Consider the following 24,098-nt stretch of genomic DNA (forward strand, 5'->3'; position numbering starts at 1 on the left):
AGGAGAGAGAAAACAGAACATGGTCATTTACATCTTAAGTGTATAATTTGTTATGAAAGCTGGCCACCGCTTTCCCTTTTAGGTTCACAGTCATGGTGGGAGGTGAATTCTGAATTTGTAGACACACAATAAGCAGTATCTGACTGTAACATCTTCTGTTCCTAGGAATTAAGGAACTTAAAAATTTAAAACCACACATTGAAACAATGTATTAATTTGCTCTGGCTACTGCAACAAAGTACCATAAACAGAGCGGCTTAAACAATGGAAATCTGTTGTCTCCCAGTTCTAGAGGCTATAGAAGTCCAAGATCAAGGCCATGCTCCCTCTGAAGTTACTAGGGAAGGATCTGTTTGAGGTTTCTTTCCCAGCTTCTGCTAGTTCCTTGTGGCAGCATAACTCCGATCTTCACATGGCAGTCTCTCTGTGTGTGTGTCTGTCTCTGTGTCCAAATGTCCACATTTTATAATGACACCATTCATACTGGATTGGGGCTCATCCTCATGACCTCACCTTAACTAATTACATCTGCAATGACCTTATTTCGAAATAAGGTCACATTCTGAGGTACTGGAGGGTTAGGACTTCAACATATGAATTTGGGGTGACATTCGTAGCAGGCAGCATGATATGGGGAACAGAGCTAAAGCCCAGGAGTTGGAGACCAGCCAGCCGTGGTGTACCCCAAGTATTTGACATGCAGTGCAGATCATTTTTTAACACCTTCTCTATAGGATAAAATAATTTTCAGTTAGCAATCAGGAAATGAAATGAATAAGAATAATTTTCATTTCTGGAAAAGAAACCCAGGCAGTGATGTTTTCTTTTATTAAACTAGAATTCATTTTGAATTTCTGGAGATAAGTCAGAACTCACTGTATGTTTCACTGTTTTAAATTTTGAATGCAAATAAAAACTCCAAGTGGCTACAGAGGGTGATGGAATTGAAGGAAGCATTCTGTTTTGTGATTGGTTGTTTTAAATTTCATGTCACTCTTCTGTCTCTTGTCTTTATAATTGCTTATTTCAAATCTGCTGCAGAAGCTCAGGCATATGTAATACCAGAGGCTGGAAGACACTTACTGCTGGAAGCCAGCTGTTGCAACAACACATGCTGCTGAACTTGGGTGTGACAGGTGGGCTGTGTAACCAGGAGTTCTCAGAATTAACTTCCATAAAATCCCACATTTATTGTAGATAAGTAGTATTTTTTTTTAAAGTTTACCTATATATTATTAAAATTGAGCAGGAACTACAACAAAAAGATTTTTGAGAGGAGTGTTTTATCACTGACATCCATTCATGGCGATAATAATGGAAGAAAAACTATGACTTTTTCGTTGGTTTTGCTACTGTTTTTGAATCTTCTACAGGGAATGCACTTCCGTATTACCTGCAAGCTGGGCTAACCAAACTCCCTACTCCTTGTAGGTCCCTGCAGTGGCAGCCTGACCCTGACTAGCTGTGGGAACTTGGATGAGTCACGTTAAACGATTCTGCACCCAATTCTAATGTGTGTGTGCTTTTCCCACACCACTAAGCAATTCTCTAACACCAGTTGGCTGTCCTACAATTCGACATAATTCTGACACTATCCATTGTACCTGAAGATAACATCAGACCCCACAGGTTAAGGGCTCAGTCCTACAAGACTGCTCTCCCCGCAACTTCAGACAACAATGGCATGTCCAGGTTGTCACCTGTGCTTCTGACCTACCAGCTATAGATGGGAGGTTCCAATGACCCCCTTTTGGGGTTCAATTAATTTGCTAAAGCAGCTCACAGAACTGAAATATTTTGCTTGTTCTAGATCACTGGTTTATTATAAAAGACTGTAACTCAGGAATAGCCAGATGGAAGAGATGCATTGTACAAGGTGGGGGAAAGGTGCACCCTCTCCCCAAATCTCTACCTGTTCACCAACCCAGAAGCTCTTCAAACCTCTCCTTTAGGGCTTTAATGGGACTTCATTACATTGATGTGTTTGGTTAAATCATTGCTATTGGTGATTGATTCAACCTGTAGCCCCTTTCCCAATCCCTAGGTGCTTTCCTAAAATCACCTCATTAAATAGCAGAAGACGCTTTTGTAACTCTCACCACTTAGGAAATTCCAAGTTTTTAGGAGATCTGTCCCAGGAACAGGACAAAGACCAAATATATATATTTGTTATTATAAATCATGATATCACACACATCTCTCATTCTCAGTTCCTGGGAGAATGGGCCAAGGCAGTGGTCATTATATCTTTTTAAATTTTTTTGAAAGCCATAGTTCTTCAAATAAAAGTTCTACAGTACGTCATAGATTTAAAAGAGATGGCTGGCTTCCCTGGTGGTGTAGTGGTTGAGAATCTGCCGGCCAATGCAGGGGACACGGGTTGGTCCAGGAAGATCCCACATGCCGTGGAGCAGCTAAGCCCTTGCACCACAACTACTGAGCCTGCGTGCCGCAACTACTGAAGCTCGCACCCCTAGAACCTGTGCTTCACAACAAGAGAAGCCACTGCAATGAGAAGCCCACGCACCGCAACAAAGAGTAGCCCTGCTTGCTGCAACGAGAGAAAGCCCGCACGTAGCAACAAAGACTCAATGCAGCCAAAAATAAAATAAATAAATTAAAAAAAAAAAAAGATTAAAAAAAAAAAAGATGGCGGCTGAACTACTGAGCCCCTCTGCCCCAGGGGCTCTTCTAAGGACACTGCCAAGGGGCACCTTTGGGAAACTACGTGACCAGTCAGTGTAGGGAGCTGGATGGGGTAGAGGGCAAGAGCCAGGCAGCTCCAAGGACTTCTTCCTCTCAGGTAAACAGAGGGCAAAAGGCATTTCATATAAAGTCAGAGACCCGGATTCTAGGTGACAGTGAGGAATTCTCTTCTAAGGGTGAACCCACGCTTGCCAGTAGTGACCTCCATTTGATGCCCCTCCCCCTTGCTCAGTTTCCTCAGAGGTCACACCTTGAGTGGAGAGATCTGAGGATGTCGAGGGCATCCTGGCTGGGCACACGCCCATACTAGCTCCAACACAAAGTTAACTGTGTGTCTCTTAGTTATACGTCTCCTCAGCTATAAATTGGATTAATTATCTCTTCTCCAACTTACCCCATGGTGATGCTGTTAGGTACAATTAAGGCACTGAGTGTTGTGACTAAGAGCGTAGACTTTCAATAAGGAATTTTATCCCATGTACCTCCTATATGCCCTTGGGCAGAGAACTTAACCTCTCGATGTCAGTTTCCTCATCTGTAAAATGGGGATAACAATTTGACCCTCAGCAAATGAAATAAAATGGTACATGCCAAGCTCTCAGCTCAGTGACTGATACACAGAATGTGTAGTCAGCCACCTTTAAACACTCACCACCATCATCCCAGGAAAACACTGGAAGCTTTGGAAGCTCTATAAGTATTCTCATAAATCCTTAAACCTATCAGATCTGTAGAAACTTAGACACTTCTGTTAGTTGACCTGTCCAAAAATCTGAAAGCCGGAACAGATAGTTAGAATTGCTGACCATCTGTAGGAAACTCTGGAGATCGTCCAAACCAAACGTGTTTCCTAGGGACATATAAAATATTAACCACGTGTTTGCAGTATGATCTTGGTCCAAAACTTTGGGTGTGAATTCAGCTGTCTGGGAAGAGTTTGTAATCTAAGTTGTGTCCTCTAAGCTGACTTTAAATACAGCAGGGGAGACAGTAATGAAATATCAGCTGTGGCCTTCATCCCTTCAATTTCTGGGACCCAGAATTTGTGAAGATATTAATGTTCAAATGGACCGAGAAGTAAGACTCTGTGACCAGGCATAGACATTCATGAAACCATGACAGTGTCTGTTTTTTTTTTTTTTTGGCTGCTTTGGGTATTTGTTGCTGCACGTGGGCTTTCTCTCGTTGTGGTGAGCAGGGGCTACTCTTTGTTGCGGTGCGTGGGCATCTCATTGCGGTGGCTTCTCTTGTTGCAGAGCACTGTCTCTAGGTGCACGGGCTTCAGTAGTTGTGGCTCGTGGGCTCTAGAGCGCAGCCTCAATAGTTGTGGCGCACGGGCTTAGCTGCTCCGCAGCATGTGGGATCTTCCTGGACCTTCAAGGATTGAACCCGTGTCCCCTGCATTGGCAGGCGGATTCTTAACCACTGTGCCACCAGGGAAGTCCCCATGACAGTGTCTTGAAAAGATACCAAGTAGGTGCCCTGATCATCCTTGATGTATCAATCATACATACTGTCTATTTAAACCTTGAAACGTATTTACATATGAGTATTTGGAAAATATAAAACATCTTTACATATAAAAAGGTACCACGAGGGAGTTTGTATTTTCAGTTGAGGCCACAGACCTTTCGGATGTCTATTTTGATGGGATGAGGAACAACTAACATTTTAAATCATTTTGTCACTGGACCTCTGTCCAGGGCTCTTGAGGTCTGTTGTTTTTATTGCGTGAAGCCCGGAAGTTTAGTGAAGGTCAGTGGTTTGGGGTCTCCATTGGCACAGAGGGCTGTAAGGAAAAAAAATGGGCCCAGACTAGATTTCATGGCATTTCATGATCCTTAGGAGAGAATCGGGATCTTATATTGACTAATGCACCGGGAAGGTGTGTTGATACGAAAGATAAGAAGGTAGGTTTCATCTCTCCTGCCCTGACATGCAAACCATCCCTTTTCAGGGCTCAGACCACCTCGGGGTGAAAGCAACCTGCTTTCGCTCCTCCTTTTGGTTTTGTAATCATTTGCAAAGAGATAGGATTGATAGTAAGAAAGCGTGGGTGGGCATGGTCCTGATACCCCGACACATCTTTTCTCTCCCTTTAAACAGCTCTGTGACAAATCTTAAGAGATTTGGGGGCAAACACACCTGGTTGAAATCTCATTCTGTGACCCTGGAGGAGTCACCTAACCTCTATAAAACCTGCAAAATGAGGATAATACTTGCTTTTTAGGCATGTTGTGAGGATTTCATGAAATGAGCCCAGCACATAAGTGACTGCTGAACAGTCTTCAGATATAAGGGTGGGTAGGTATTATCAATTGTTGATTACTTTAGAAGAAAAACAACACACAGTGGGTTTCTTCTTGCAGAGCAAAAATTCTTTTCCAAAATACACATGTATGTATTATTTACAAAGCTGCAGTAATAGGACACAGTTCTGATTTCTGTCTTTCCCCCAATTTAATGTTGTATTTAAAGCATTTCCTGTGTTTCTAGGGCTGTCATTTTTAATGGATACTCTAAGACAATAATTTATAAAACCATTATCCTGATGGACTTTCAGATGGTTTCTATTCCTGCTTTATAGAGCTGACAACAACAATCCCAAATTCTTCTGTGAATAGAGTTATTTTACTTGTTGAATTGTTTCTGTTGGAAATGTTTCTATAAATGAGATTATTGGGTCACATGTTATAAACATCTTTAGTGTTATTGGGACATAAAGTGTTGCTATATTGTTTTCCATTGGAATGTACCAATTTCAGTGTCAGCAGCAGGAGGCCTGTGTGTGTGTGTGTGTGTGTGTGTGTGTGTGTGTGAGAGAGAGAGAGAGAGAATTCACTCAGCTTTACAACTGCTCAGCATTAGATGTAGTCATTGAATATTGTTAACTTAATAGGCATAAAATGGTGTCTTACATTTTCATCAGTTTGCCCTTCTTTGATTGCTAGTAAGAGTAATCTTTTCCTGTGTGTTTGTTCCCATTTGCTTGTTACATCAGACCTTTTTCTACCCTTTTATTCAAACAAGCAGTTCCTATTGAATCTGAATGGGGAATACAAATTGTCTCTTTGTAGAATGAAAAGTTTAAGATTTATATTCAGTTCTGCAAGATTCTGCTGCTTCTTATATCCTTCTGTAGTGTAATCTTTCTGTTAATTGCATCCATCCATCAATAGGCTGGTGACTCTTCAAACATTAAAATTAATTCAACTCGACAGACTAACTTTTTATTTCACCTTGGAGGTTTGGCTTCCAGGCAACTGTCAAATATAAAGCCCCGATGATTTTATATTACTTAAGCACGAATAGAAATGAAAAACCTAATCACAGAGGCAATAGTAATGAAGTAAAATGGGACCATTGTCCCTAACAAGTAAGGATGATGCTTGAATGTAAAAATAACAATGTTTTTCTCCTGGTAACTTTCAGTATTTATTATCAAAACACACTGTGGATCGAAGCTGTGCTCCAAAGTCAATCTGTGGGGAATTCTGGCATTATTATCCTACGGGAATCCATTCTAGTCTTCTGTTTATTTTTCTTAGTTTTCCAGACAAAAGAATGGCAGCCCCACCCAATCTTAGTTTGAAACACATTTTTCTAGTTGGCACCACCCTATTTCGGGCCTGTGTTCCTTCTGGCTGCAGCTACATTCACACGCCGAGCGTTATTGCTGAATGTGGCCGCAGAGGCAATAGGACCGAACTGCTTGGTGTTACCGGTGACAAGTGTGCCTGGGAGATGCTCAGCGTCCAGCGTGACCTCTGGATGGTCTCCCTGCCTGGCTCGCACCTTCCTGGCCACCCACACTCCCTCCGCTATCAGATTCATCCTGCTGAAGCACGGGACAGATCTGATGTCTCTCCTTGCAGATGCGTTCAGTGCTTCTGTCCACTGCCCGGAACAAAGCCTTGTCGGGTCCTCATAGGCGGGGGAAGCTGACTCCAGCCAGCCTTTCCTGAGCTCTGCCCCGATACCCCCTACATCTTTCAGCCGGGCCGGTGCCTTATATTTACTCTCCTGCCGCTGTTTTCACTCCGCCTGTTCCTCATTCCTGAAAATGTCTCTCCCGTCCATCCAGAGTTCTTGCTCCCCTCTGTGATTCCCACACACATTGCCCAGCTCAAAACAGCTAGGAAATGATTATTGATTTCCATACACTCTAACGTGACATAAAGGGAGAAGCTTTTAAAATGTTACAACTCATCAGTGAAGGAGAGACCTGTCTGTAGACCCCAGAGTTGGCTTTAGTTTGTTTGTCAAGTTCTCCGTTTCCTTTGCTTACGTTTTTCTTGTGACTTAGGAGGCTCTAAGTTGGTCTGTAGACAAGGAAAGCATTTGCCACTTGCAGTCGGGAAGCAGGCTCTGATTCAACTTCCTGGACGGAGCTTGAATTCCACTCTGGAGCCACGGTGTGTGTACTGCACCACACCTAGCACAGAGCCGGGGACGCGGTAAGGGGGCCTGCATCCAATCTGATGTTACCACTTAGGAGCTCAATTACCTTGGGAGGGTTCCTTAACCACCTCAGTTTTCTCATTGGTAAAATGGCAATGATAGCACCTGGCTACCTGTCTCAGAATAATTCCATGACAATTGTGAGAGAGGATGTATGTGAAAATACTTAGGAGTGAACGGTAAGGGGCAACCTAGTGGTAACAAGAAGAAGTCATCATGACTAGGATATGCTGGGGAGCCCATGACAGAGTTGGGATGACAATATCACCAAGAAGTCCTTTAAGTTTTGTCAAGAGAATGAAAAAAACTGCCCTTCTCCGAGAGGTCAAAGTTTTGAGGTTTCCCCTACACCTTTTTAAATGGTAACCATCAGAGGTGTGTGATGTGAACTGGGGGTCGGTCTTCCTTTGTGGCAAAGGGCTCTGGGTGGACTTTCAGAGGAAAAGAGGATAAAGCTGTGGACCCAGAGAAGGCTTTTCTATCATGAGTAAAGGCCCTGGCTGAATTGTCCCTGCAACGGTGATATTAATGGTCCCTCAGTTTTGTGTTAGTTATCCCAGGCTTCTAGGTTTTCTAGGCTTCAGTTTGGGAGGAAGTAAAAATTATAACCCCATTTGTCCTAGGAACAGTAATTGTGTTGTTTCTAGAACAGTATAAAGTTTGAATTTAATCTAGATCTTAGGTAGGTTTTATTACTGTTGGTTCATGAGATCTTTTTGGTCTAATTACAATGGTCGTCCAACTTGTCAGATTTTACTCTCAAGAGTATTGAGCAACTAACACAACATTGTAAATCACCTATACTCCAATAAAAAAATTTATTAAAAAAAAAAGAGTGTTGAGCAGATTCCAAACAGTGTGTGGCATGTGTCTGGACCGACTAGGATCATAGAGATTTCTGCTGCCTCTTGGATGGGGCTCTTCTTTGGAATTACTTGGAAATAATACCAGCCATATTAGGTGTCTTACCATAAAATTCTTATTATTTGTGATTAATGATATGTGTATTAGTTATTTATTGCTACATAACAAATTACTCCAAAACTTAGAACAACACGTATGTTGTCTTACAGTTTCTGTGGATCAGGAATCTGACCACCGCCTAACTGAGTCCTCTGCTTCAGGGTCTCTCACAAGACTGCAGTTAAGGTGTCAGCACAGGCTGGGGTCTCATCTGAAGGCTGGACTGAGAAAGGATCCACTTCCCAGTTTCTGTGGTTGTTGCCAAAATTCCTTTCCTTTTTTTTAAATTCAAAAAATGTGCTTATTTGTTCCAGTTTTTTGAGATATAATTGACCTGTAACATTGCATTAGTTTAAGGTATACAACGGAATGATTTGATGTATGTATATATTGTGAAATGATTACTACAGTAAGTTTAGTTAATATCCATCATCTCACATGGTTACAGTTTTTTTTCATGTGATGAGAGCTTCAAAGATCTACTCTCTTAGCAACTTTCAACTATACAGTACAGTATTGTTAGCTGTAGTCACCATGCTGTACATGTACAAAATTCATTTCCTTAAGGGTTGTTGGACTGAGGACCCCAGTTCCTTGCTGGCTATTGGCCAGATGCCCACTCAGTTTCTTTCCATATGAGCCTCTCCATAGGATAGCTGCTTCATCAAAGCCAGGAAGGGGTGAGGGGACGAGAGCTGGCTGGCAACAAGGAAGTCACAGCCTCTTATAATCTAATCATGCACAAGACACCCCATTCTGTTGGTTAAAAGCAAGGCATTATATATGTATAGCTGATTCACTTTGTTATAAAGCAAAAAGTAACACACCATTGTAAAGCAACTATACTCCAATAAAGATGTTTAAAAAAAAAAAAAAAGCAAGGCATTATGTCCAGTCCATTCTCATGGGGAGGGGATTACACAGGAGCATGAACACCAGGTGGTGGGATCATTGGAGGCATCTTAGATTCTGCCTGCCAGAGTTGTTAATTTATTTATTTGTTTATTTTTATTTTTTGGCTGTGCTGGGTCTTTGTCACAGCATGCAGGCTTCTCTGTAGTTGCAGCATGCGGACTTCTCTAGTTGTGGTGTGCGGGCTCCAGAGTGCGTGGGCTCAGTAGTTGCAGCACGGGGGCTCTCTAGTTGTGGCACACGGGCTCTCTAGCTGTGGCACGTGGGCTTCGTTGCCCTGCGGCATGTGGGATCTTAGTTCCCCGACCAGGGATTGAACCTGCATCCCCTGCATTGGAAGGCAGATTCTTACCCACTGGATCACCAGGGAAGTCCCCCAGAGTTGTTAATTTATTATATTTAGTATGGAACATAGAATTAAAACATGCATAGATAGCATAGAGCATATAAAAATATAATACACAAATTTATTGTATCATGATATATGTATGATATATGTTATATTAAATGTTTTGCATTATCTATAATAATAATAAAAATAGGCAAATGAAATGAGGAAAAATCCATTTCAGAAATACCCTTTCTTGTTGAGGATTTTAAAGAGCCATAAAAAAGATGATGAAGAATGAACAAAAATGAATATTGCGAATCTTACTTCCTGTTTAGGCTGGAGTCATCCTGGACATGAATCAATTTATACCACAAAGATATCATTGATCGGGGACTCTTGGCCTTCCCTAGCCTCTGAGTTGTGTTATGTGTACAGATCAGACCCTAGCAGTGACAGAACTCAACTTTTTTTTATTCCTCCTTTCCCTTCATTTGAATCTAGAAACCTTGTGATAGCAACAAAAGTTTGTGCTTTCATTACTTCTGACTTCAGAGTTTTATTGCAAAGGCAGAAAGGTATTTCTTTGTGCCTGGGTTTCCCTGTTCTCTCTCCTTCAGACCCCCTCCTCCACAAAGGGATTAGAGAATTTCATGAATTCATTCACTTCACAAGCATTCCATAGCCAGTTATTTAAAGATGGCAAGTGATAGATGTTAGGGGTTCAAATTTGGAAATCTTGCCATTTACCCCTCCTGTCTTCTGGGGTTTATGACCAAGAGGGCTGAATACTGCAGAAGGCAGGATGGGAAATGAGACCTCTTCTTCCTCCTCCCTTTTTTTAACAGATGAGAAAAATGAGCTTCCAAAATGGTAATAAAGTGGTGAACAGTAGAGCCATGGTTTGAATCCAGACCTGTGTTCTTTCCAATTATTCATGCTGCTTTTCAGCCTGAGCAGGAGCTAAGGACATTTTCCTAAGATCATGTGACCAGGAAAATCCTTGAATGCTAAATCACATTGATGACTTTTTAAAAATCCTGATAAATCTTTTGCTTCCTTGCTCTAATATTTATTCACATTTTTATCCAATGTCGTGATTATAAGCACGTGGATTAGTGATGAAATACTGCATTGAACTGGGTATTGGCAGATGCATGACCACAGCTTCCTCACACGAAACGGGAGATGATGGTGTGTTGTTACCTCAGGCATTTGGAATTGTGTGTCTTTTCTAGTTAAACAGCTATGCAGCAGTTGAAATAGTACCATTCCCAATCAATAGGGCAACTGTACGATTTAGGGACATTTCCCCACCACTACACCTGGTAGTTTATTTCACATTCCCAAAGCATGCATGATTTATCCGGGTCAATGATGATTTTATGTGACCGTGGGCTTTTGATATTGACCACTTCTTTTGTTGCTGTCTCTTATTATCTTTTGTTTTAGTTCAGGGGTCAACAGACTTTTTTTCTGTAAAGGGCCAGATGGTAAATATTTTAGCCTCTGAAGCCATCCGGTGTCTATCACAGCTATTCAACTCTTCTATTGTGCAAAATCAGCCATAAACAGTACATAAAGGAAAGAGCAAGGATGTGTTCTAATAAAACTTTATTTACAAAAGCAGATGATTGGCCAAATCTGGCCCTCAGGCTGTAATTTGCTGACTCCTGTCTAGACTGTAAGTCTCCAAAGGGCAGAGTCAAAAGTGCCTCCTGTGTGGTTTCTGGAGAGGCCTCTCTCCTTGGCTGCCATCTTGCACCATCCCCATATGGCCTTTCCTCTATGCACGTGCAGAAGGAGAGAGCTCTTGGGTGGTTTATCCTCTTCTTATAAGGACGTGAGACCCGTTGGATTGGGGCCCCACCCATATAACATTATTTAACCTCAGTCACCTCTTTAAAGGCCCTGTCTTCATACACAGTCACATTGAGGGTTAGGGCTTCAATCTTTGAATTTTAGGGGGAGGCAGTTCAGTCCGTAACGCATAGGAAGGATCTAAGCAGGAGAGCGGCGTGACTCTGGTGGCCGGGTGGAAGTGGATGGTGGGAAGTCCTGTTAGGCTCCACCTGCAGCGTTTCAGGAGAGAGATGGTGGTGCCTGCATTAGGGTGGTGGCCGTGGAGATGGAGAGGAGGAAATGGGTTGGAGGTATGTGTTTGGGGAGAAAACACAGGCCTTGCTGTGTCCTGGGGCTGTCGCACATAATTTACGTACCCGTATCCCTCAATAACCTGGACGATGGTTTGGTTCCCAGTGCCTACGGTAACAGTCTGCGCCAAGCAGGTGCTCAGTGGAGGTTGAATAAACGCACGGGTGTCTGTGACGTGCTGGAGTGACGGGAAGAGACATTACAAAGTTTCCAAATCCATGTATGTAGTGCCTGCTTTACAGAGATCATGGTTTAAACCTGGAAAGCTGCTTTATGTCACCTAGGGCTTCCAAGAAATGATTTCTAGCTAACTTTTCTTTGGTAGCCTAAGATGGCAGAGCTAAACTATTCCATGAGTGTCTGCATTACACTCACATACATACAGCAAAGAACTTCCTGCTCAGCTTAGAGGTCCCCACCCAGCCTTCCAAGTCAGCCACCCAGCTCTGGCCTGTGGCACGTGTTCGGCTGATGAGTTGGTTGGTTGTGCAGTGGTTTGCTTTCTTTGGATTCCCATGCTTGTGGTTGTCAAATCTATTCCTTTTTGTTTGTCTCCTCCTTCAACCTCGAAGGACTGGATTCGGACTGGATTCCATCTTCCATCTTTTTTTTTTTTTTTTGGCTGTGCCATGTGGCTTGTGGGATTTTAGTTCCCTGACCAGAGATCGAACCCAGGCCCTCGGCAGTGAGAGCATGGAGTCCTAACCGCTGGACCGCCACAGAATTCCCTGGATCCAATTTTTAAATTATTTATTTATTTATTTATTTATTTATTTATTTATTTTTGGCTGCATTGGGTCTTCGTTGCTGCGTGCGGGCTTTCTCTAGTTGCAGCGAGTAGGGGCTACTCTTCGTTGTGGTGCGCAGTCTTCTCCTTTTGGTGGGTTCTCTTGTTGCGGAGCACGGGCTCTAGGTGCGTGGGCTCAGTAGTCGTGGCTCGCGGGCTCTAGAGCACAGGCTCAGTAGTTGTGATGCACGGGCTTAGTTGCTCCACGGCATGTGGAATCTTCCTGGACCAGGGCTCGAACCCATGTCCCCTGCATTGGCAGGTGGGTTCTTAACCACTGCCACCAGGGAAGTCCCCCTGGGTCCAACTTTAACATGGGAAATAAGCATGGAGACACTTGGCAATAATGATAACGAAATGATCACTTACAAAATGTTTCTTCAGAATGTACTTAATGCCACTGACCTGAATACTTAAAAATGGTTAAAATGGTAAATTTAGTTGTGTATATGTACTACAATAAAGAAACTTTCTCTATGATGCTTTCAGACTTTTCAGTATGTTCTGTGCCCCTGTAATGGAGAGGTTAGATCCTAACTCTGCCACAGCTGAGCCTCAGTCTCCTTATCTGAAAGATGGGTAGATAACATCTCCCTCACAGGGTTTTCCTGCTTGACAGACAGTAGGTGCTCAATAAATGGTCACCACTTTTATTATGTTTGTTTCGAAAAATTTCTGGTGAAACTCTGCCTTTGAGAGTTTGGGAATTTTTTAAGGAGTATATTAAAATATTAGCTAAAGCATAAAACCACGAGTAGGGCCAATTAAACACATGTAAAATCCCAAGAAATAGTCATTTACTAACCCGCAGAAAATTGGGAGAGAGGAAAAATGTTTTACTTGGCAATTAAAGGTTTTAACTGTGAAAGGTTTATGCCTGTGCTTAAGTATAACCATATTTTGTAATAGTCTAATATTTTACTTCCCAGTGAGGGGCAGATGCATTTTATTTATTTATTTTTTATTTTTATTTATGACTGTGTTGGGTCTTTGTTTCTGTGAGAGGGCTTTCTCTAGTTGTGGCAAGTGGAGGCCACTCTTCATCGCGGTGCGCGGGCCTCTCATTATCGCGGCCTCTCTTGTTGCAGAGCACAGGCTCCAAGACGCGCAGGCTCAGTAGTTGCTCTGCGGCATGTGGGATCTTCCCAGACCAGGGCTCGAACCCGTGTCCCCTGCATTGGCAGGCAAATTCTCAACCACTGCGCCACCAGGGAAGCCCCGCAGATGCATTTTAGAAGTGATTTTTGGAGATGGAAAAGGCAACAGGGATAGATTCCCCACACTGTTCCATTTGTTATTATAAAACACAGTTTTTCTAATTATGGAAATAATTGTTAACAGTAACAGCGACTGACGTTTGAGTACTTTCTAGGCTAAATACCAAATCGAGCACTTTACGTGCATCGTCTCACTGAGACTCATGCATGGCAGTTGTTGAAATTTTGGAAAATGAATAAATGTCTGCGAATAACTGGGACTATTCTGTACATGTGGATTGTTAACTCACCTTTCAACTAAATGTGTTTGGATTTTTGCAATGTCATTTAAAACTTGTCCCACCGTGACCTGAATTGTTTTGCAGTGTCCCATTGTGTGAGGATGCCACAATTTATTTATATAGTTGCTAATCATTGGCTATCCACGTTGCTTCTGGGTTTTGTTTTAAATAATATTGGACAAATTCCTCACATAAGTATTTGAACATTTCCTAGATGTACACCTATGGTTATAAAAATTTAGATGTTCAAGGTGCTAGATTTGGTATAAAGCATGCAGCCAGCTAAATAGTTCCACTCAAGGCAACTAACACTTGATGAAAATATCTAACAAACTAACATAAACGTACAATGTAAAAGATGTCTCCTTGGAAAGCAATTGCTCTTGCTTCAAAATTTCAGTAATTATTGTACAAGTTATCCGACGTTGCAAAGGTTTGGTTTTCTCCTCTATAGAGTACGAATAACAATACCTCCTTCACTAGGGTGATATAGGACGTTTCAAGGAGCCAATGTTTATAAAGCATTTCATGCGGAGCCCCACACGCAGTTAACACTAAATAAACGTGAGCTGCCTTTATTAATGATATTGAGTACATGTTGGTATGAAGCTTATGTAAATAATGCCAGGCTGTACGTCTGTCCTCACAAAGCCTGCGGTATTAGTGTAAATATTTTCCTAATATAAATATAACTGAGGTTGTACTTGGGACTTATAAAGCGTCACTTTATACAGTGGTGTATACACAAACACAAATTTTAAATATAGGGAGTGGGTGGTGGCAGTTAGGCAGTAGGCTAGGATGTGCTTTCAAGAAGTCATTAGTAAAGTTTGAGGACCTAAGCTTGTATTTAAATGCATCACAGAGTAAAAGCTCAGAATATTAGCGTTAGCAGAAACCAGGTATCTTAGGACAGTGGTTTTCAAATTTTGCCAGCAATCCACAATTTTCAAAAGAAATTCATTTCCATTAAGACCCACAATGCAAATAAATGTATATATGTGTCTGTTTTGTAAAACTGTTCCCCAAACAGTACTAACTCTTTTTATGCGTGCTGTACTCTGATATTTTAAAATCTGCTTCACTTTATTTTAATGTTGGTTGTGAACCAATTAAATTAATTTGGCTGGGTAGAGACCCATGATTTGAAACACAACCTTAAAGCCTGTATACCCTTAAAAAAAAAAGTTTGCAGCTACATTACTGTTGTAAATTCTCACCCAAGCATTTAATCAATAATGAATGGTTTTGTTGTTATTTGCATGATAATTTGAACTTTGGGATCATTATTCAGGCATATTTCCATGTTAGTACGTCAGGTTCTGTTAAAAGCATTGTGACCGAATGCAGGCTGAATTCAACCAAAAACTGGGTATGAGTCATGTTTCACTCTGGTTTCCCTTTCTTTTAAACCAGGTAGTTCCAATTTGCCAGCAGAATGAATACAGAAAGAGACTCAGAAACGACGTTTGAGGAGGATTCTCAGCCTAATGACGAAGTGGTCCCTTACAGTGATGATGAAACAGAAGATGAACTTGAAGACCGGGAGCGTGCGGTGGAACCAGAGCAGAATCGAGTTAACAGAGAAGCAGAGGAAAACCGGGAGCCATTCAAAAAAGGTAACACTCTGGGACCTGGAAATGAGGTACTTGTCCGTCCTCACAAGGGCAGTGGCAACAGGTGCAAAGGACGGATGGTCCAGGAGGCATCTTCCTTCTCTTAGCTTCAGATGAAACTTGAAGCGCTTGGAAAAGTACACATTGTCCTCGGTGTGGTAGGGCCAGTGGACCATAGCTGACAAGTTCTGCAGAGAAAATAGGTCTTGCTTCGTGCCTATAAATTTAGAAGGAAGCTGAGTGTGGAAGAATTTGCTTGTTACCACACCCAAGAACCTTGGAGTCACCATACCTTTGGTTCAGTCATTTGTGAATATAAAAGGGTTTTGACTCTCCAGTTAAAAAAAAAAAAAAAAAAAAAATTTATGGGTCTCCGCTCGCCCCAAGGAGGCTGAGATGCAGCAAACTGTGCTCCCTGCCTAGAATCAGGGCAGCTTCAAGGCAGAGTCTAGACCACGGATTGGCAAACGTTTTCTGTCAGGGGCCAGGTAGTAAATATTTCAGGCTTCGTGAGTCATACGGTCTCTGTCAAAACTACTCAGCGTTACTGATGTTTCTTGAAAATGGCCATAGACAGTCTGTCATTTAGGGTAACAGAACGTAGCTGACTTTTATGATTTTGCTTTTTCCCTTGTGGCTTTTCTATTTCATCTCCTGCTGGTTCTCCCACCCCGGCAAACACATGTGTTCTTTTTTTCCTTTGCTCCGTGAGGAAGCTGATCCTTTTCTCTTTAGACCCCGGATCTGCTCCAGATTTCAGGTGGAAAATGTTCTCCTCCACGGTCCCTTGCATTCCAGCTAAATAACTTCAGTTTCCCATTCACAGAAATCTCCAGGAAATTGTTCTATTTCTGAATATTTCTCCACATGCACCTCTCCCCAGCCTCAATCAGAATAACCTCTGGTTTTATCTGGTTTCCCCAGAGCCTCTGTGATTGCCGATCTGCCCTTCCAGGCCTGCCAGAAGCCTGCTTTCCTTATGTCACTCCCTGCCCGTCTCTCCCTCCAGGATTCTGCTGCCTGTTAAGCTGTTTGTGTTTTTTTTTTTTCCCCCAACAGGTTTCACCTGTAGAAAAAGTGACAAAGCCTGAAATCCCACTTACGTAATGATTCCTCCTGCTCTCTGGTCAGATGGTGCCTGTCTTCTGCCCTTCTGTGTGGGGACGTGCATGTGCCACAAGGGCCCCCTCCCACCGCAGGCTCCAAAACCTGGGAAGGCCATTGTCTCAAGTCTATTGTTTTCCCATCCTCAGCTTTCCATATCAAACATTTAGAATTATCAGATCTTACTGTGGATTTCTGGCTGTAATGTTCAGCTATTGCGTATAAGTGCTTTCTGCCTTGAAGCAGCAGGCACTAAAATCACGATAATCGAGCTACGGTGCAGTGGAATCACTGCCAATCTGAACAGGAATGTGGCGTCTGTCATAACACGTCCAGACTGGATATTGTTCAGGCTGAAGTAGCCTGACGAGTTAGAACGGGGAGTTCTAGTTGATCGCCCAAATAGTACATCATGTGTTTCTTCCTCATTCCTTCTCCCACCGTGCTTCTAAGTTTCATATCTCTACCGTATGTGGGTATCTGATGAGCTGGCAGAGAATTGGCTCTGCAGTTCTCTAGGGGTGAACTTTGCTGTTGGTGCTCGGTGCCATGTCATCAGATGTGTGGTCCGGGACAAGGCAAAGGGATGGGGTTGGGTGCCTTCGGAAATGTCAGAGGGGCACGTAGTGGGCGGAAACTCTCACCTCTGTTTTTTTCCAACTCTGCCTTCACATTCTGCTGCCCCGGGCTCTTTCTGATCGTTCAGTTCACAGGTCATATTTCTTGTAGATTTCTACCCCCAGATCACAGGCACTGAGGGAGCTCGGCCTTGATCTTGGCTCTTCAGAGTCTTTTCCAGTGGTGGCTTATATTTCTAGGGGAATTCGGTGTTTTTCAAAAACCCTTGTCAAGTGACTTTGCCTGTGACTTTAAAAAACATTATTATCATTATTATTAATTTCTTTTTGGCCTTGCCGCGCGGCTTGCGGAATCTTAGTTCCCCGACCAGGGATTGAACACAGGCTCCAGCAGTGAAAGTGCCGAGTCCTAACCCCTGGATCGCCCGGGAATTCCAAAAACATATTATTGTTCTAACACCTCTGTGTGCCCTTTCCAAACACAGAGAGGACATTTATTAAGTGCTAGACCTCTTTACTTCCGTTCCCTCGTCCGCCCTGCGTCCCCTGCGGCCGCTCTGCTTCCTCTCCCCTGCCTCCTCTCTCCCTTCCTCCCTTCTTTCTCTGCATCCCTCTTTCCCCCTCTTTTAATTTTTCTCCCATATTCTCACTTGGGCATTTTCCCAGTGAAGGTCAGTGTCACTCTGACTTTCCCTTTTAACTATAATCTGTCTGTCTTGACATTTTACATGAAGGACAATTTTCTTCAAAGTATTCACTTCTTTAGAACACTGGAGCGTGAGTCACTCTGCAAAGTACCATCCAGTTGAGTGACACCGGGGACCCAGGCCTATTACAGCAGAGCAATGTCTAAAAATGTGTGAACCATGTTCATTTTTTTAACCATATCTTTTTTTTTTTTTTTGGGCCGCATTGGGTTTTCGTTGCAGTGCACGGGCTTCTCATTGCGGTGGCTTCTCTTGTTGCGGACCACGGGCTCTAGGCGCCTGGGCTTCAGTAGTTGCGGTGCACGGGCTTAGTTGCTCCACGGCATGTGGGATCTTCCCAGACCAGGGCTCGAACCTGCGTCCTCTACATTGGCAAGCCGATTCTTAACCACTGCACCACCAGGGAAGTCCTTTAACCCGATCTTAGTGCAGAAAATTGGTTTTCTTTTTTTTTTAAAGATGCTTTAGCCCCACTGAGCTTTAGTCAGCGAGTGTTTTGAGAGGCCATTGCAAGTGCTTTTCAGTGGAAGGACGTTTGTTGTGTGCTGTGAGAATCGAGAACGGGTGTGAGCCTGCTGTTAGAATGTGCCGTGAAGGAAGAAAGAAGCTCACAGATTTTACTAAAGTACCATTACCCTTGGTTTCCTTTGAGCAACTGTTGACAAAAACGAGTGGGAACGTTTCCATCTGATGGAATGAACATTCTCGTTTCCTGAACACACAAGAATGGTATATCCCAGAATGTGTTCTGAGAAACCCTAGTTCTGCCAGATATTCCCAGACACAAAGATTCTGTGGTCCCTGAGACCAGAAACTCAGAATTCTTTATCCTTTTCTTGGAGTTTAAGGTTGTCCATTAGCATAAAATGATGCAAGAACGTTTAGACTTTAAAGAAGCCAGTTTAATTTTATTTAGCCACAGGTTCCTAAAATTCCTTGACTCTAGAATTCCTTGACTCTAGGTGGTTTTTTGGTTTGTTTGTGTAGCTTACCCCTCCACCATCCTGGTGTCCCCAGGTCAACCCCTTGGGTAATTCTATGTCAGTCAGAAACCAGCTTAGAGATGAAGTCCTTGGGAATCAATAAGTGCTCTGCATTAGGGCGCCTTGGCTCGCTCTCATGAGCCTGCGGATGGAATGAGAAAGCTGTGTCCTGCCCTGTTGGCAGCGTTGCTTTGTCAGTTAACTCTCCCCTCCTTCCACGCTGGCTGGCTTACAAATACACTCACCGCTTCCCTGTCCTACAGCAAACTCTTACCTGAATCCTGCTTTCTGCCTCTGGCTGCTGTCCTGTCTCCTGTTCTCATGACCAAGCTTCTGAAAACCCATTTCTCTACCATCGCATCCACCTGTTCCCCCAGTCCTTCCCCTCCGTGGGCTGCCCCACCTCCCTGTGGGACACATTTTCTTAAAGATCACCAAGAACCCCAGTGCCAAGTCCAGTGAGCTTTTTGTCAACCATTCTCTTCCTACCTCTGTTTGCTCTGAAGCGCTTGACCTTTTTGAAAGTCTCTCCTTCGGGAAACGCTGGCCACCCTGGCAGGTGATGACACCTTCTTGTCTCAGCACTCCTCCTGTTTCTCCTTCCTTCTGGCTACTCTTCCTTCCACCCTTAAAATGTTCCCATTCCGGGTCATCCTTTGTTCTCTGTCTACAGGCCTGCCTTTGGCAAGCTAATCCCCTTTAATCCGCTTCATGTACCGCATCTCTGTACATGACCCTGAGAGGCAGTGTGCACGGTGGTGAAGAGGGAGGATGCCGGGCACGGGCTGTGTGGATTTCAGCCTTGGCTTCACCACTTTCTAGCTGTGTAACCTTGAGGAAAGGACTTCTTCTCTCTCTACCTCAGTGTCCCCATCTGTAAAATGGACATGATATGAGTACCTACTTCACTGGGTGGTTGTGAGGATTAAGTCAGAAAATAAATGTAAAGGAATGAGAACAGTTTCAGGCATGCAGTAAATACTCAATAAATATTAGCTGTTATCACCCCCACCCATCATCTCCTCTCTCATCTTTCCATCATCAGATCTTCTTGACCCTTCCACTTCCTTTTGGGATATTCAGATTCCCCTGGACCACCCCCCAGGCTGAAGCTGCTGAGTCACTCATTTTAACAGATCCTTCCATCGCCACATCTAAGCACAATGAGTGGGTGGATGGATGGAGAGATGGATGGGCTGAAGAACAGCTAATTTCCCAGCGATGAGTTTACCCACATATTTAAGGAAACTTCTGGTGATTTAGTGCCATCCCTGCCTCTGCCATCTTATAAACCTTTCCTGTTAGTACAAGCTTCTCCAGCCTTCTCTTTTTTTTTTTGCAAATCTGTGGACAGTTATGCTGACCCCACCCTCAGGCTTTCCTAGGCTCCAGTGGGTTCTCAGATAAAACCTTAGACTGGGTCTCCGATAGTTCAGCGTACCTGCCGGGGGGCAAGGCATAAGAGTCTTCAGACAGAGAAGACAGAGAGCTGTAGTTATGGAAAAGTCCACCCACGCACACACAAAGCGACAGGGACAAAGCTAAAGGTTGCAAAAAAAGTCTCGCTCATGCAGTGACTTGGTCTTTTAATGGATTGACCTGTGGTTCCGCTCCAAGAGCTGTGACAAAAGAGTCTGCCCTGGATGGGGGTCAGGGAAAGCTTCCTTGTGGAAAGGCATGCCCATGCTGTCAAGTGACAGACGAAGAAGAGTTAATTAGGGGTGGGGAGAGGAAGGAGCCTCCCGAATAGGGGACCACATCCAGAGGCTCTGTGGCAGGAGGGAGGGTGGCATGCCTGCGGCACGTGGAGGAGCTGGGATTCAGCCTGGGGGAATGAAGATGCTCTGGGGAGAGGATTGGTGTAATCTCACTCCCCCTCCATTTCAGCACCCATCACAGTGTAACTTAGAAACGACTGGTTTCTATTTTATGCTGATTGTACATTACCCATCTTCCAGCTAAACCTGTAAGTGCTCCAAGGACCCAAGGTCCAATCTGTCTTATTCTGAGCCGGTGTCAGGGCAGCAGGCTTGCGGGGCATTTGTCGTAGAGGCTTGGTGGGTGTTTGTGACCGACAGCATCGGAGGCTTCAACAGAGGTATGAATAGGGAACCAGGTGAGCGCTTCAGAGGCCTTCCCTGGTCAAGGAAGGCTTCCTGGAGGTGAGGACACCTGCGCTGGGTCCTGAGTAAGTGTGAGAGGCAAATTGATCCCCGTGGTCTCAGGGCCCACCAGGCCGACGCAGCGTGAAGGAAAGCTCCAAGGGGCTGAGAGTTCAGGGAACTTCGAGTCATTCTTGGAGCTCAGTGATGGGGTGGGGCAGTGGCCGTGCTGAAGAGTTTGGCCACTTTCTTGAGGGCCTCAGGGAGCCATGCCAGCAGTTTAGGCTGAAAAGAACGCAGCTGAGAGTGCAGCAGCGGTCTCCTCCCACCACAGCTGCTCCGTAGCTATGTTTCCTCCTCTCAGTCCAATCTCCATGGTGGCAAAAGACGGCACTGCACTGGGATCTGATTCCATCTCCTTTCCTCGGCGGCTCAGGCCCGAGTGATTGGGCCCCATCTTCCTCTCCCGACCGAGCTGGCTGGCTGCCTGCAGCTTGCAGACTTATTCACACGTTCCATTCACCCTGTTCTACGCTCAGTTCCTGGTTCAGGCAAGTCTTTCCCTCCTCCACTACTTTCCATCCACTCTTCCCAACGACCAGAGCAGCCCCCTTCTCTGTGGCCGTCTCCTTCTCACCCTTCAGGGCTTGATATAGGCATCACTTCTTTAAAGAAGCCTTCTCTGACCCCCAGCCCCAGCCTGGAGCAGACCCCTGTTGTCTGGTCTCAGAGCCCCTTGCACTTTTCTTCATACCCCTGTGGGCATTAATGATTATGTCCTTGGATGACTGTGTGAAGTAGGGATGAAGCTTCCCCAGTAGACAGTTGGCTTCATGAGAATTCAGGCCATATCTGTTCCATCAGAGCACGTAATAGACACGCAATAAATATACACTGGGTACATACATTTGTTTAGAAAGCCTACATTGGCAGCAGTGGGGAGAAGGGAGTAGATAATAATCCAAGTGAGGATCAAAACCAAGATGGCCAGGATGCAGAGAAGGGGACAGATCATGACATATGTTAGGGATTTGACATTCACAAATCCCATTAGATGGGAGGGTCAAGGGAAAAGGATGCCTGAGGAATAATTTCTGGCTTAGCTGCCCACCCCACCCTCCCATACGCCCAGTGGATATTCCAGTTATCTACTGCTACATAAAACACAATCTGAACTTATTGGCATAAAATGACCATTTCACGATGTTCACAGATTCTGTGAGTCAGGAATTCAGATAGGACACAGCAGAGACGACTTGTTTCTGCTCTAGGATATCTGGGCCCTCAGCTATGGAGATGAACAGCTGAGGTGACTGGGGTCTGGAATCATCTGGAAGCTTCTTTACTCCTATATCTGGCATCTGAGCTGGTAACTCAAAAGCTCAACTGGGTCTTTCAGTGGGAGCACCTCCGCGTGGCTGGGCTTCTCCCAGCATAACGCTGGGCTGCCATGGGGGCATTCTAGAGGGACCACGTGGAGAACCAGTGGCCCAAGACATCAGAGTAGAAGCTGGTCACAGAATTCATGCAGCATCCCTTGTGCTACCTGCTCTTGGTTACAGAAGAGTCACTGAGGCCAGCCTTGATTCAAGGGAAAGGAAATTAGACACCTCTTCTTGATGGAGGAGTAACAAGGTCACGTTGCAGGATTGGAGATACTGTTGCAGGTGCCTTTAGAAGGAGCCTTCTGCCTCAGTGGATAACAGAGCTGTTTGTGGGCATAAGTAGTGGTGGGGGGAGCCCCTTGTAGGTCAAGGAGAGGATTGTTATTTTGAACTTGACCAGTTTTGGATATTTGTAGGAATTCCATTTGTGTTGCTGGGTAGCTGGCAGCTTAGAAATATAGGATGAAGTGGTAAGAAATGACCAAGAATGGTGCAGCATTTTCCCTGGGAACTGTTAGAATTTTAAATTCTTAAGCACGCGGTAATAGCACTGAACTTTAGTTCCCAGACTGTGTATTCTTAGGGAGAGGTGAGTTCAGTTTTAGGAGAGGAGCCCCTCCAGTGAGCATCTGCCCCCACCCCCTCCATAAGCACACAGGCACCCCCCGACCCTGGGCTCCTGTAGTACACACTCGCCCAGTTTGCATACCGTCTGTGCTTGTGAAGTTAGCAAAGACATGTGACTAATGTCCAGGAGAACTGAATAATTCTGATTCTACAACTTTGGAACTGGAGATGATTCAGACAGAGGCTTTAGTGTCATTTATCTTTGTTTTTGTTTTTTGTTGAAAGCCAAATAATACTGTGAGCAAGATCGTGCAGGCGATGCTAAACCACTTGCAGAACCGCTTCTAGGCACCTCTGGAGCACATGCCTGCGAGCAGCTGGCAGGCTAGGCACACACATCTCTCGCTCCACGAGAGGCCATCCCCGAAGACCTGTCTTCTTGACGGGGTTGGGTGGCTCTCTGTGCTTGAAAATATAAAACTGCATTTGTTTAAAAAATCTTTTCCAACTCAGAATTTCATTGATCAAAATTCTGTTCAGGGGCGAAATGATCATTGGTCGACAGTATTTAAGGTGGAATGTTTAATCGTTAAGGCTTAAAGATATCACCACAAGAGCAACAGAACACAGAGAGAAGTTCTCTCTTATAGCGTAAATTCTGACCAGATGTGGCATCAACAAACCAAGGGCAGCTAGGTCCCTGATGAAAGTGATATCTTCAGATAAAAATACAGAATTAAGGGTGTTGATCTTTAGAGCATCCATGAATTTTTATCTGGAATCAAAAAACAGATGAAGCTAGTCCATTAAAATATGGAAATCCTAGGAAATCCAGGAAACATGCTGAGGAGCTATGTTTTCCACTTAATTTGATGCATTTTGAATTTTTGACCCACAGCCCGTGTGGAGATTCTACTTTGGCTACTTATTTTCTTTCTCTAATGAGCCATAAATTCCCTTCCACTACCGCAGCCTGAAGACCACCACAGGGACTGGTGGCTTGTAAACTAAGGGCTGTGTGGGCTGTTCCCGGCTCAGTGATTTGTAATGACGGAGGGGGTGGTGAGACTGCATTGTCTCACTTTATAGAACTTGCTTTTGAGCAATGTCATTTATGACTGAACCTCGAGTGAGAAGCGCTTGCTCATGGACACCCAACTCAGCTATTGCTTTCCTGGTGCCACTTTGGAACCTGAGTCTCTAAAGTAGGTGTTTAATGATAGAGGTCACCTTAGGAGGACACTAAC

The 24,098-nt window shown here is 44.1% G+C and overlaps 1 protein-coding gene across 3 annotated transcripts in view; it reads left to right on the forward strand.

Annotated features, from left to right (window-relative positions):
* The window catches only part of ATP8B1 (ATPase phospholipid transporting 8B1), a 110,770-nt gene that overhangs the window by 34,392 nt on the left and 52,280 nt on the right, over window positions 1–24,098 (forward strand). For 2 of the 3 annotated variants that reach the window (XM_082417949.1, XM_082417950.1), the window contains exon 2: window positions 15,226–15,428. In XM_082417949.1, coding sequence (XP_082274075.1) covers window positions 15,248–15,428 — 181 coding nt within the window. In that variant the 5' untranslated portion in view covers window positions 15,226–15,247. Of the gene's footprint in view, window positions 1–15,225; window positions 15,429–24,098 lie in introns of those variants that run through there. The other variant, XM_082417951.1, reaches the window with a different exon arrangement.

Source organism: Balaenoptera physalus, assembly GCF_965194825.1.
Source record: "Balaenoptera physalus genome assembly, chromosome: 12".
In the NCBI taxonomy this organism is placed as follows: Eukaryota; Metazoa; Chordata; class Mammalia; order Artiodactyla; family Balaenopteridae; genus Balaenoptera; species Balaenoptera physalus.